General features: G+C 47.3%; 1 protein-coding gene and 1 long non-coding RNA gene across 2 annotated transcripts; both read right to left on the bottom strand.

Annotated features, from left to right (window-relative positions):
• Positions 1 to 153: 153 nt before the first annotated feature.
• Positions 154 to 3,221, bottom strand: LOC120677504 (desmethyl-deoxy-podophyllotoxin synthase-like). The gene is made up of 2 exons (XM_039958687.1): positions 1,933 to 3,221; positions 154 to 1,057 (listed from the first exon to the last, which is right to left on the bottom strand). Exons 1-2 carry the CDS (start codon positions 2,848 to 2,850, stop codon positions 425 to 427), a joined length of 1,551 nt encoding a protein of 516 aa, XP_039814621.1. The 5' UTR covers positions 2,851 to 3,221; the 3' UTR covers positions 154 to 424.
• An 8,523-nt stretch (positions 3,222 to 11,744) lies between these two features.
• LOC120677282 lies at positions 11,745 to 13,938 on the bottom strand. The gene is made up of 2 exons (XR_005676261.1): positions 13,565 to 13,938; positions 11,745 to 12,207 (listed from the first exon to the last, which is right to left on the bottom strand). It is a non-coding gene; the product is annotated as an uncharacterized LOC120677282 (long non-coding RNA).
• Positions 13,939 to 14,865: the final 927 nt, after the last annotated feature.

Below are 14,865 nucleotides of genomic sequence, written 5' to 3'. Positions count from 1 at the left end.
GCAAGAATGACCGAGAAATCGTCGTTCTCGACAACGGCGGAGCATGGGAGGTGTTAAAAAACTACATGTATATAAAAACCGGATGATTCCGTAATTATCTTGTGCATCAATCTCTAAGTATTACTTTAGTTTCCCGAGGAAATTCCAAATAGCTGGTTTATAAAATTACCTTATCAAAAAAAATACCTTATCAAACTTTTCCACTAAGACCCCTGGTTTGGATCGCGGCCATTAACATGATCCAAACTAGAGTGTTTTGTGTAAATACTAGCTCCATATTTTATAAAAACATCCATACTTTGGATTGGCACTAATAATAGAGATCCAATATTTTGCATAAAGACTCCTGCTTATTTACAAATAAGCGCCTAGATCTCCTCGGTCCGGCACAAGAGCGAGGACCTCACCATGACGAGAAGTTCTTCTATGGTGTTACATGCGGCGGCACACGGACAACCGGACGCAGGTAAAGGTCGTTCTTCCTCCGGACGGCGATGCCCATCTCCTCCGTCATGTCCAGCTCCCCCGGCAGCATCCCACCCGGCATCTCCCAGTCGAAATGGTAGAGGAGCACGGCGAGGGCGAGCTCCATGCTCGCCTGCGCGAACGCCATGCCGGGGCACATCCTCCGGCCGGCCCCGAACGGCGTGAACTCGAAGTCGGTGCCCTTGAAGTCGGCCGCCGTGCCGGCCTCGAACCGCTCCGGCCGGAACGCCGCGGCGTCGGCACCCCAGTGCCCGGGGTCCCTGCTGATCGCCCAGACGTTGACGAACACGGTGGTTCCCCTGGGGACGTCGTACCCCATGACCTTGCAGGACTCCCGGCACTCCCTTGGCACCAGCAGCGGCACCGCCGGGTGCAGCCTCAGGGTCTCCTTGATGATGAGCTTCGTGTACCTCAGGTCGGCAAGGTCATCTTCGGCCACCATTGGCTTGCCTTGAAGCTTCTCACGCACCTCGGCTTGCGCCTTGTGCATCACCTCTGGGTTTCTTGCGAGCTCTGACATCGCCCATTGGAGTGTGTTTGCTGATGTCTCGCTCCCGGCACCGAACATATCCTATATATGCAAACAAGGAAGCTCAATGTCCAATTGTAACAAGGAATCAATGATGGCCTAGGGTTTACATTTTGTCGCTAAATTAAACAAGGAAGCTCTGACATGGCCCATTAGTTGAATGGCGTGTTGAATTTAAAAAGAAAAAGTCTGGTTTACAACCCTCCAACTATGGCAAAAATCCGATTTTCAACCTTCAATTACGAATCCGGACAACATAAGCCATCCAACCGTCAAAACCGGGTAAATTTGGCCCCTAGGATGATTTTGAAGGTGGTTTTTCATTTTATGAGAATTAAAAATATTCAATTTTACACTAAAAAATTTATAAGTAATTCATTTTAAGTAAAAAAATTATAAAATAGGTATCAAAAGTTTTCTAAAAATGTAAACTATATATTGTTACATAACTTGTGAGCTATTCAGATCTATTTTTTTATGTTTATAAATCATAATATTTGATTGCTTATTTTTAATAACTAAAATTCAGATGGAGCAATAATAGATATGTTACATTTTTAGAAAAAAATTTGGTACTAGTTTTCTGATTTAAAGTGAATTAGTTTTTTATTTTTTAGATCTAATTAGATTTATTTAATTTTTTAGAAAATACAAAACCACATTCATAACCACCCCAAGGACCAAATTTGTCCGGTTTTAACATTTGAATGGCCTATGTTGTCCGATTTCACAGTTGAAGGTTGAAAATAAGACTTTTGCGATAGTTTGAGGGTGAAAATTGAATTTTTCCCAATTTAAAACACTGATACTTTTGGAAACTAATTTTATCGGGGCTCCCTGGTAAAACAGAAATATCACAATTATCAGAAATCTATCGGTGATAAGGTGAACAATCAAAGCTTGCAATAGTAACTTACAAGGATGACGGTCTTGATCATACCCATGGTGAGCGGCACCTCGAGGCCGCCTTCCCTCTGAATCCTAAGGAGCACGTCGATCAGGTCCTCCTCCTTTTCCACGGTGCCATCTGCAGATTGTGCCATGGCCGCCGCCCTCCGCTGCTCGTGCTGCTTGATGGCGAGGTCCATGAGCTCGAAGTGCCGGCGGTGAGTTTCCCGCGCTCGGCGTTCCGTGCCGCTGACAAGCCTGACGAGCATCGACGACGGGAACAGGTCGCAGAGGTTGAACCCGGAGGTGATCTTGACCCCCTCCGCGAGGTTCGCCAGGAACTCCTCCCGCCTCTCGAACCGGTCGCCGATTATGGCGCGCACGGCCGTGTCCGTGACGACCACGGCGATCCGCTTGCTGACGTTGACGGCGCCGCCGCCCTCGCCGGCCGCGGCGGCGGCGACGGCGGCCACGAGGCGGCGGGCCTCCTCCTCCCGGACGGCGCGGAACGAGTGGACGCGGCGGGCGCTGAGCAGCTCCAGGACGCTGATCCTGCGGAGCTGCCGCCACAGCGCGCCGTAGCGCGCGAACACCAGGCCTTCTCCGGCCTCCACGAGGACCCTCGTCGTGGGCGTCCACGGGCGCGTGGCGAAGCGGGCGTCGTGCGTCTTCATGACCTCGCGGGCGGCGGCCGGGGACGACGCCACGACCACGGGGACCTCCCCGAGCCGGAGGTAGATGAACGGCGGCGCGCCGAGGCGGCGCGCGATGCGGGCCATGGCGCGGTGCGGCAGCGGGCTGCCGAGCAGGTGGTGGAGGCTGCCGATGACCGGCAGCTGCCACGGGCCCGGCGGCAGCCTCATGCCATTGCCGTCGCGCCTCGCGATGAGCTTGAGAAGCAGGAGAGGGAGAAGGAGCGCCAGCAGGTAGTACGTGAGCTGCTCCATGCTTGCCAATGGATCCGAGTCTGCTAGAGATCGAGCAGAGAGCAATGGCAATGGAGGCTAACCAAGAACCGAATGTTTACTGCCGAAGCACACCTGGGTTTGTTGTAGAAGATGCATGTGTGGTTGTGCATTTTGGGGGATCGAGGTCGCTAGATCTTGGATTGGGCTGTGGTGGCGATCAATGAGCAGCAGACACGACAGCACGTGAGAGGCGAGATGGCGACCCGCAGCCAACCGCGGTACGGTGGTCGATCGGAGGACTAGTTGGGCGGTCTCGATGGTCAGGGCATCAATGCGGATTGGATTGGTTGATTGGATGCCGACGAGCGAGCGAGTTGTGTGGCGTGTGTACAGTGTGCAAGCAACAGCGTGCCCCCAGCTAGCCACCTCCAACGGTGCACTGTATGCTAGCTTATTATAGGATTTTTATCGGTGAACAGTGCGTGAACAGTACACGCAAGAGCGCCACATGCTCACTGTCCGATGCATCTCCCCTCGCAGCACCACTTCTTATACCAGTACCGTGCTCAAGAGCTAAGTTGGCTCCACCAATGGAGGTGGCTTTACCCTGCGTGCTATCCATGAGCAGCTCCACCAGCGACTCCTCGAGGAGCTCTATCAAACGGTCATTTCCTAAACAGCTCTAGCATTGAAGTTTCCATGGAGCCGAAGCTGTTTTTTATAGGTGCCAGTGGAAGCTGCAAAACATGGCTCCTCCGGCTCCACTTGCTACAGTGCAGAAGCCGGAGCCGGAAGGAGCCGCGCCAAACAGGATCTATAATGTGTTAGCTCACAGTCATATACCAGTGCGTGTAATTAACATTGATTGTGAAGACGATGAAATTTCGCAATACCTACCGGCTACTACATACACATCGGATCCACACTGAGCAGATCTAGCAGTGGGGCGGATGGGGCTCGAGCCTCCTCTTGAACCGGAAGAAGGAACCTTGGAAGAATGAGCCTCTCCTTAGCTCGTTGGCTGGCTCCGCAACTCGCTGTTCTACTCAGATACCGTTTGGATCAAAGTGCTAATGGAGAAAGTGATAAATTTTAGCACTAGCTCATTCAAACATGAGTGCTAATAGAGTGGCCTAAACTTTAATTAAAATTTTAAAAATTTGGCATGTGTGTAGGCGCTAACCAGTGAGGTGGTCACGCATAATGGCTAATTTATATTTCGGTGTTTGTGATTTTTTAATTAAAAGTAAATAGATGTATAGTCATCTCATCGTAACTTTTTATCCTAGGGGCACGGGCGTCCATCAAGAACTATTATTTACATTTTTTCATCATCATATCTATAGCGTATCTTTATGGAACATATATTTAGCAAAAAATACATTATAGAAATATATCTAAAGGTTTATATATTTTTATTAGAAATATATTTGTTTATTTTTGGACCAGCTATGTACACTTTTGCTTCAGAGGGCCCGTTCGGCTTAGCTGAAAAGACTTTTGCTTCAGAGGGCTCGTTCGGCTTACCTGAAAAGTGCTGGCTGGCCGGGCTGGTTGCCAGCGGGTACTGTTCCAGCAACAGCACAGGCTGGGAAACACTGTAGCGGTTGGGAACAGATATGGTCGAGGACGACGACCCGCTGACCTCCCCCTCCCTCTCGCTCCCTGGCACGGACCAGCGCTTCCACCACGATCGCGCCCACCGCCAGTTCCAGGAGCTCCCGGCGTCCCCGTCGCCGCCCTCACCATCCCGTCCTCCGCCTCCGCCACCCGCTCCGTCCGCCGCCGCCGCGGCGCCCTCGGCGTACCCGGTCAGCCCCGACTTCATGGCGGCGATCCAGGAGCTGACCCGCGCGGAGGTGCAGCGGTACATGGTGGGCGCGGGCGTCTGCGTCGGCTGCGGCGGCGCCGAGCTCTGCTTGCCGCAGCTGGTGGAGGGCGTCATGCGCGCCGCCGCCGAGCGTGTCGGTGCCGTCGGGCGGATCCAGTAGTAGGCCGGATGCAGGGGAGGCGCGGTCCGCCGCCACAGCGCTGGTGGTGCGCGCCGCCGCCGCGTGGCCCCGGTCCGTGCCGCGCGAGCCTCTCCGCCGCCGCACTGGCGGGCCTCCTCCCTGTCGCAGCTTGCGGGCGTGTGCTTCTCGGGCGAGGCGGGGAAGGAGGGCGCAGGGGAGCAGGGGCCGCGAGGACGTCCTGCGCCACGGAGCTCCCCCAGCCCGCGAGCCGCCGGAGCCGCGTGCGTCGACCGCGAGGGAGGAGTGCCCGCCGGCCGCGCGCCGGAGCCAAGCCCGCCGGCTGCGAGGGAGGAGGGGAGTCGCGCCGCGTGGAGGCCACGCGAAGGGGAGCAGCCGTTGTCCCTTGCCTGCTCGCCGCGGCTTATTCCAGTCGAACGGCTGGTGCTGCGCCGACTGGGCTGGCTGATCAGCCCAGCCTAGCCAGCGATTTTCCGTCCATCCGAACGGGGCCAGAGTTTTAGCTATGGTGATAAATTACTTTTAGATTGTTAGAAAAAATCTACGTAAGTGATTCGATGTGTACTTACAAAACTAATAAGAAATAAATTTGAGTTCACATTGAACATTAATTAGCAGTGGAGAAATTTTGTTTAGTTCTTATCGAATCAAAACCTCTTTGTTTTTATTTGTTCTCCAATCTCTGCTTACTACAGCTCCAAGTATGCATGTTTCCATATCAAATGTCTGTTGCACCTTCGAACTAGAATGAGTCGTGTGCCCGAGTCAACAAATTCATTGTTGTAGCTGGCAAGGAGTAGCGTTATCCTTTGCACTCCTCCATTTGGATCTTTGCCTACTAACCTAAAGTTATTAAAGATACATTTTTAATTGTGTGCACCATTCCATCTCACCGAACACTATCCTACAACTTGCATGGATAGCCTGCATAATAAAATTTAATGTGTGGCTTGCATTACTCTAAATCACATCACCATTTTAGTATGATAAAATCATGGTTCTCCCCTCCTATTTTTTAGCTCCCTATGGTCCATTCCATTTTCATTATTTTATTTCCAAATTCAATTCTTTACTAATTATATTTGACACACACTTTTGTTTAGCTATTTTTGTTCAAAGTTCATATACAATTTGACTACAATTTATTAATTCTAATTCTTGATTTAGCTATTTATTAATTATTTTTTGCATGAAATGTTTATGAACTTGTATTCTTTTTTAACTCAAATTAGATTCTTTATTGTTTCTATTTGACCTATGCTATTTATTTAGTTGTTTTCTTCCTAATTTTCTCCTTAATTGCTATGCAAGTAATCACTATTTTTATATTTAATACTAAATTTATCTGTTTATTAGTCATATTTGATATGGACTTATTGGTCACCTTCTAATTTTCTTATGCTTTTAGTTTTAAATTTAAATTATTTTTCTGAAGTGTTAATTTTCTTGTTTTTGAAACCTCGAATTTAGCTATTTACTAACCGCATTTTATATGAAATCTTTGGTTAAATTCTATTTTTTATTTTATAACTCTACATTTATCTATTTACTAATTGTATTCTACATAGACTCTTCGGTCATGTTGTATTTTTCTTATTTTTTTCTTATTTGTTAGCCATACTTGATATGGACTATTCTATTTTCTTATTTTCTAATTACAAACTTATCTATTTATTACTCTTTTGTAACATGCTAATTTTTTATTTTTTTAATTTCCAAAGTTATCTATTTATTGGACTCTTGAGTTAGTTAGACTATTAGATCTTCAGGTATCCGTAGAATCCAAAAATCGAAAGTCAGCCACAACCCCGCAATAGTATGCTAACTAGCAAGGTGGCCCACACAAATAGCGTTGTTGGTTAATTTTTGTTCTGGCATTTTTGACTTTTATAATTCAAAGTAAATATATGTATAGATTTTAGTTTTATTAGTCATCTGATCGTAATTTTTTATCCTAAGGACGCTGGCGTTGATCAAGAACTATTATTTATAGTTTTAATCATCATATTCCATAGCATATCTTTATCGAACATAAATTTAGAAAACAAAGTACATTTAAAATGTATTTAAAAGTTTGTACATTTTCATTAGAAATATATTTGTCTATTTTTGGACCAGCTACGTACATTTTTTTCAAGTTTTAGATATTGTGATAAATTATTTTTAGATTGGTAGAGAAAATTCTACATGTGTGATTCGATGTACTACCACAACTAATAAATAGAAATAAATATCAATTCACATTGAAACATTAATGAGCAATGGAGAAATTTTGTTTAGTTCTTATCGTATCAAAATCTCTTTGCTTTTATTTGTTCTTCAATCTATGCTTACTATAGCCCCATGTATGCATGCTTCCATATTATATGTGTGTTGCACCTTCCTCTCACAATTAGCCGTGTGTCCTAGTCAACAAATTCATTATTGTAGATGGCAAGGTGTAGTGTTATCCTTTGTACTACTCCCTCTCTCCCTCTGAAGCGTTCCCTCATAAGAGAAGACTTAAAAGTGATACAATATCAGTCCCAGGAGGCTGATAACACTTTTATTATATCAGATGGTACATCAACGTACAACCCTACGCGGAAGTGGGCAGTGAAGCGCCATTATCGCGAGGATAATAACTAACACCCACACGATGATATTAACTACGAAGAGGGGGTCATCAGAGTCTTGCGCCATGCGGAACTTTCTGCGGGTGACCCTATCCACATGCAAGGTTGGGTGTAGGACAGAACCTCTACTCGATGTCTTTGGGGACGAAGTCTGGGTCTTCCTCTATAAAAATTAAGAATGGGGTGAGTACAAACATACTCAGCAAGTCCAACCACACCCACGGAGGGGTATAAATAGAATATAATGCACCGGGTAAGTCAAGGATAAGACTAGGGTTTAATTTGCGGAAAGCTAATTTTTATGCAGGGATTCATTTGAAGGAAAGGATTTTCAAGAAAGTTTTTCCTGTACCGGGTAACACGTACTGTTGACCCACACAGGATCCAAGTTTTAAACTGCTACCGGACTCCTCATCCGCCGTAGCACATGGCACAACTGTCGGACACTTTTCCCAAAATCACTCACGCTAACCCATCCCTTCCCAGAAGAAACACTAGTTGTGTGACCACACCGTAACTCGCCCAATACCGTGGGCACGGCTATTCGAATAGATTCTTAACTCTGCAGAGGTGTGCAACTTTACCCACAAGCGGGGTACTACAACACGATCACCTTAGCGTCAGTGCAGATCCCAACAAAGCCATTACCCACCTTAGCTAGACCTGACTAGCCATCATGAGATCCACCAAGGGGTCATTGACCTATCACAGAGGTTTTAACCGGGGCATAAGTCACACAGAGCTAATCCCTTCTCCTTGATCACCCGTTGCTCTCAGCTCTCCTGATGGCTATCAAACTAACTAGTGGGGTTTATGCTAAGCCGTTGTCCATTCAACGGTCGAGTGGTTTGCACGATAGTGGAGTTAGGTGAGATGACACAACAACTCGGTCCTTAGTGGTGACAAGATGGATATCTCCCTTCCTTGCTCTGCCACACAGGCACGAGCACACCATTCGGCAATTCACACAGAAGTGCCATCCATCCTGTCTAAACTCATCCTTTAAAAATTCCACATTTATCCTTCCCACACACACTCACACATTTTCTTTTTATAAAACAAGTTGTACTGAGTTTAAGGTCCTAAGCGTTCTAGCAGCGATTAACGTCCAAACACATTCAGACATTAATCTAGGTGGTCAAGGAATGGTTATAACAAATCAAGGGGTGGCTATCCAACCATGTTTTCAGTAGCCAAAACATATGCAATTTTATAAATCAGGCCAATAGGTTGTGTTTATAAAAACTAGGACAAAGCATGCGTCAAAGGGTGGAATTGAACTTGCCGTCTTCAAAGCCTTCCGGGAGGTTCTGATCGAGGTACTGTCCTTCGGGTTCGGCGTCGCGGAACTGGTCCTCGTTCGCTTGCTCACAGTACTGCTCGTTGATGGGTTCTCCCTCGTTCACACCGTGATCTACGACGCGTACAAACACACAATCAAGAAAAGAAATAAAAGTTTTATCGTTGAGCTTGGATCGGAAACAATTAAGATATGGAGATAAGAGTAATATTTTTGGGCAGTTTCCTAATGGCATGGCTAAAACTATGTTAGCATTGGCGTGGTAAAGTTTCAGGTTGATCGGAGATTGTTTGGCGCATGAAATGATATGTTATATAAAGGTTTAGGGGTTAAATAAGGGGTCAGGGACCTGTTTGTAATTATTTTTGAGAAGGCAGGGGCTTGATTGGTGTTTTAGAAATTATTTGGGTTATTCTGAAAAAGGTCAGGGGTTTATTCATAAATTAAGTTTATGGTGGAAGGGTTTATTTGCGAATAAAGAAAATAGAAAAGGGCTCTTTTGTAAATGAACTAGAGAGGTGGGAGGGTTCTTTAAGAATTAAAAGGAAAGGCAGGGGCCTAAAGGCAAAAGTACCTTTCTTCCTCCCTTTCCCCTCGCTGGAAAGCAGAGGAGCGGGGAGGTGCGGGGGTTCGATTCCCCCCTCGATTTCGGGAAAGAGGGCCCGCGGGGAGGGGTTCGACGGCCATGGCCGAGGCGGTGGGCGGCGGCCATGGGCAGCGCAGGCAGGGGCGTCCAGGGGTCTGTGCTCGGGAGGAAAAGGGAGAGGAAGGGCCCGGGCACCTACCTCGGCCCTTGGCTCGAGCAGGGAGTTGGCGGAGCGGGCCGGCCACGGGAAGCAGGCGCGGCGGCAGAGCAGGCTTGCGGCGGTGGCGCTGCTGCGCAGAGGAGGAGGGCGCGCGGCGGTGGAGGTGGTCGTGGAGCTGAGGGAGCGGCGCGGAGGCCTCTTTATAGGCCGAGTAAGGTGGTGGGGTGAGCCGCGGGGCGGTGGCCGCGGTGTGGTCGGCCGGCGAGCTTTGCGGGCGCCATTAATGGTGTTTGGCCGCTTGCGAGGGTCGCGGGACGGTGCGCGGGCAGCGAGGACGACAAGACGGCTCGGGCATGCGCACGGGGGGGGGGGGGAGGTCCGGCGGCTGTGCGCGAGCAGTGTGACTCGGCGGCGAGGCGGGGCGCTGTGGCGTCGCTGCGCGCGGCCTGTGCGGTTCGGCCGGCGAGGCGGCGGCGCTGTGCGGCCAGGCGAAGCACAGGGAGGTGGTGGCGAGTCTTGGGGGCGCGTGGAACGCGTGCTGCGCGCGCGGCGCGTGGGCAGGCAGCCAGGGCGGGCCATCAGCGGCGGGCGGCGCGGCGAGCGGCGCGGCCACGCGATGCGCGTGCGCACGTGTGGGCAGGGCGCGCGTCGGGGCGGTGAGGGGCTCGGCGTGCAGGGGCGCGCGCGCGTGGGCGGGTGCGGGGGTCCGCGCGGGCGGTGGCGAGCTGAGCGGCGCTCGGGAGCGCGTGGTGCGCGGCAGAGAAGGGAGAGAGGAAGGGGGAGTAGGAGGGAAAAGAAAATGGAAGAAGAAAAAGAAAAGAAAAATAAAAGGGAGAGAGAGAGAGAAAGAGCGAGCGCATGCCGGCGAGATTCGCGGTCGGTGGTCGCGCGTGGGCGACAAGCAGCCGAGCGGCGCGGGATGGGACGGCGGCGAGGAAAAAGAGAGGGAGCGAGGTACAGTTGGCAGAAAAAGGAGAAGAAAAGATAGAACGACGAATGAAATCGGGTGTTGGGACGGCGAAAGTTTCTGGGGAGGCACTAGGGTTTAGGGTTATTTTAGCTCGTCGAGGAAAAAGAATTTTGAAAATTATTTTTAGCATGTGATTTATTTGGTAATTTTTTCGGGATGTCACACCCTCCCTCTCCCCTTCCTCCCTTTGGATCTTTGCTGTAACAGAACCACCCAAATTAAACCGGCTTAAATGCGCTAACTATCATCTTAATGGTTAATTAAGTTACTGTGCACTTAAAACGGTGTAATCCGGATGTCTGTCGGTTTAAGAATCGAAAAACACTGGAAGTCTCGCACGAGGACGAACACTGATGATTACAAGCAGACAAAAGTTCTCAAAGTTAATTTACAAGCAGAACTTACAAACAAGTTTACATAAAATATCAGAGTTCAAAATGCAGTGGAAATTAAAGAGAAGTTTAGTTTAGAAAAACAACGATAACTACGCTGACGTGAGGACGTCACATCGAGCCCACCGATGTGAATCCTGGTTAGCTCCAACCAGCAGCAGTTACCTGAAAACAGGATAACAACAAACCCTGAGTATACTAATACTCAGCAAGACTTACCTGACTATGATATATACTTAGCCGACTCCTAGACATGCAGGCTTTTGGCTCTGGGTTTGTTTTGCTGAAAAGCTACTAATAGTGGATCCTTACTTTCAATATTTTAGCTCAAATTTATCATACAAATACCAACTAGGTTTGTCTGAATATCTAGTGCTTGCATGGTTGATCACATTATCTTTTTAGAGTACCACAGTCATATCTCATAATCTCAACTTTCCAATCTCATTTCAATCTTTTACTACGATGTGACGCAGTGACCAAAGCTCTCATATCCGCGAGTCACGGCGAATCGATCCGATTTAACCTTGCAAGGTGGACCTAACTCACACGACACATGCAAACCACACCGGGCCACACGCGTCAGCTGTTTCCATCATTACCACGACATCTGAACCACGCCTGCTAAAACCCAGGTGAAGGGCCCCTCACGGTGAACTCCCGGAGAACCCGGAGGCGACATCCAATCCAACACCCGCCATCATCCCACGCCCAGCGTAGCAGGACGGAATTCAAAGTATCGTCGTAAAGTGGTACACAGTTTACCGGTTTTGACTACCTCCTACTTCCGGTATGTGGTTAGTATTGTTCAATCCTCGGTCATCAGGGCCAATAACGGTACGGTCCTCAATCGACACAGGCGGAGGTCCACTTTCCAAACATTCCATATCTGTAATCCAATTCCTCTCCGCCCGGTCTCCATTTTTTCTTTCCTCACAGATTCATTCTCAAGCCACTTTTCCATAAATAACAAAAACCTATAGCTCGTGAGTGACAGCAATCACTCGACTTCTACCGGATCCTAGTTAAGCATGGCAATACTAACGACACTTGTATACTAATATAGACTCATAGGTACCTAGGGAGAAACATGCATACTAGGGTTCCATACAACTCCTAAAAACGTAAATGCACAAATACTTAAATAAACATTGAATACTCAAATTAGGGGTTATGCTCCGGGGCTTGCCTGGGATTAACACTAAGTCAGTGTTAGTAGAAACAAGGCCTTGGGCCCTTCCGACCTTGGGCCGGGCCTTCAGTTGCTCCAGCTTGATAGCATCTCTGGCCCAAGCATGACTCAAGTCGGTACCTCCATCTTCTGGATCGGCCCACCAGTACACCATCTTCTAGCTCGGCTTCAACTTTGTCCTTTAGTTCCACACGTCGCGCATCTAGTGTACCTAAATGAGATGCAACAATGCGGATGTATGAATGCACAGAGGTACAATAGACAATGCATCAAAAAGAGCAAGCAAGACGGACACAAGGTCACGGCTGAGCATCCATATGAATGAAGGTCATGAGCTAGCTTTAGCAAACATGCAAATAATATCAAGCTTAAACAGGAGTTGCATGAGCAACATCTATACATATAAGGGAACTATAACCAAGATAGGTGCTCGCATTCAAACACTACTCACAGCAGTAAGGTTTACATTAAACATGCCATAGGAGCTAAGCCTCCACCTAAGTCACATTTTAATTACTCAAGCAACCTATGTAAGAATTCATTAAACAGATATCCTGTGCATTGCTTGTTTTGTTAAAAGGGAGCATGCACAACTCATTTGAAAGCTCAAACAAAACTAACACAATTGAGCAACATACTAACATGTCATACATGACTTATGATCACCAGAAAACATAGCATCCAAACCCAAATTAATTTATTTAAAGGCTTTCTTAATTTATTTAGATAATAAGACATATGGGCATATATATATATTGATCATACTGTAGTTTTCGTGGACCTACAGTAATTATTGTAGTCTGCAATTAACATATAGGCATTCCCCTATATTGAATATTAAAATTAAACAAATCTAAACCCTCATTTAAAATCTAAAGTTTTTATATTTCTATTGCATAAAGAATGGTAAAATAAATCTAACAAAATTTATTTCACAATTTTTGGATGAATATAAAATTTTTAGCACAAGAAACCAGATTAATCTAAACTATTTTCACAAAACCCCCTTTCTTTTCTTTCTTTCTTTTTCTTCCTTCTCCTCTCTCATTCTTTTCCCCCTCACGGAAGCAGCCTCCTCTGCTTCGCTGCTTTTGCCGCCCAGCCCAGGCGCACGCACGGCCGGGCAGCAGCTCTGGCGGCTCGCCGGCGGCCGGCCCTGGGCCCGCGGCCTTCCTCCCCTTCTCCTCGCGCCACCCGCGTCCCCAAACAACCACATCCCAGCACCCCCGGCGAGGAACGCCATGGGGGACGGCGGCCTGCCAAGGCCAACGCCGGCCGGCCAAGGCGGCGCCTCCCCACACTGGGAGGGCCACACTGGGAGGGGGCTCGAGGAGCACCACCACCATTCCACGAACCCATTCCAGCCCTCAATCGGTCCTCGGGAAGGCCGGAGCATAGAGCTCCGCGACGCCTCCCGGCGACCGCGCCGGCCACGGCAGCGCGCGCGTGTTCCGGCCGCCCTGGCCACGAAAATAACACAGCGAGCAGCACGCACACCCTCTACGACACCTAACCAACCTCCTAGACTGCCCAAACAAGACCCAAAACCTTGGGAACCTAGAGCTCACCGGCTACCTAGCTTCTCTGCTCGTTGGTGGCCAGAGGAAGAAGATGATGGCGAGCTAGCGGCTGTGGTCGATGGCAGGGCTAGAAACTCTTCGAATCGGTCAAGATAGGGCTGCTGGTGATGTGTGTGCGAGGAATCGAACCAAGAATGCGCGAAGGCGACGAAATCGGCGAGAAACAGAGAGCTTGGTTCGGGGAAGAAAAAGATGGCGGAAGGAAGAGCAATTGGATGAGCTTGGAGAGTTCTTATTCCAATTCCCGTCGCCTCTGGGTCCTCCACGTTGCACTTGCTTGCATGCTGTTGGCGCCGCTGCTGATCGACGCGTGGGTGCCTGGAAGTCTCCTGCGAATTTACCCAGCGACGCTTGGGGATGAGATAAGGATGACGATTACTGCAGCGGCTTGAATCTCTGAATCGACCTCTTTTCAGGGTAAATTCATGATATTTGGGCCTATGTTTCTCCAAATTCCACTACTAAACTTTGAAATCGTCTAAAACAAAAGTTGTAAAGGAAAGAAAAATCTACAACTTTGATGTTGGGCAACATCTGATTTGAATTTTAGATTTGACCAAAAATAAGGATTAAAGCTCAGCTGACATGAAATGCCACTAAGCGAGAAAGGTTAACATTAATGACAATGTTTAAGCAAGGATTAGTGACTAAAGCATATGATTAACCCAAAACGTAACACTGGGGTGTTACATTTGCCCACTATCCTAAATTTATTAAAGGCACACTCTTAATTATGTGCGTCATTCTGTCTCATCAAACACTATCCTACAACTTGCATGGATGGTGTGTATAATAAAATTTAATGTATGACTTGCTTTACTTTAAATCACATCACCATTCTTGTATGATAATATCATCGTTCTTCTTTCCAAGTTTTTTGCTCCTGATCGTCCATTCCATTTTCACTATTTTATTTTCAAATTCAATTCTCTATTAGTTATATCTGACATATACTTTTATTTAGCTATTTCTGTTCAAATTTTATATACAAATTTACTACAAATTTATTAATTTTAATTCTTGACTCAACGATTCATTAATTATATTTAGCATGAAAAGTTTTTGAACTTTTATTCCTTTTTAACTCAAATTGTTATTTATTTATTCTATTTCATCTATACTATTTATTTAGCTATTTTTCTTCCTAATTTGCTCTTTAATTGCTATAGAGTCTTTTTATTTTTATTTTTTAAATTTATCAATTTATTAGTCATATTTGATATAGACTTATTGGTCACGTGCTGATTTCCTTATGCTTTCAAATTTAAAACATTTTTTATGAAATGTAA

Source organism: Panicum virgatum, chromosome 1K (assembly GCF_016808335.1).
Source record: "Panicum virgatum strain AP13 chromosome 1K, P.virgatum_v5, whole genome shotgun sequence".
NCBI classification, from domain to species: domain Eukaryota; kingdom Viridiplantae; phylum Streptophyta; class Magnoliopsida; order Poales; family Poaceae; genus Panicum; species Panicum virgatum.
This window is presented reverse-complemented; position numbering and strand designations above follow the sequence as displayed.

Bases quoted from the DNA above. Each gene is read 5' to 3' on its own strand.
- LOC120677504 (XM_039958687.1), bottom strand. From the start codon at position 2,850: ATGGAGCAGCTCACGTACTACCTGCTGGCGCTCCTTCTCCCTCTCCTG. The intron at 1,058-1,932 runs GTAAGTTACTAT...TTGCATATATAG, and splicing joins TGATCAAGACCGTCATCCTT to GATATGTTCGGTGCCGGGAG.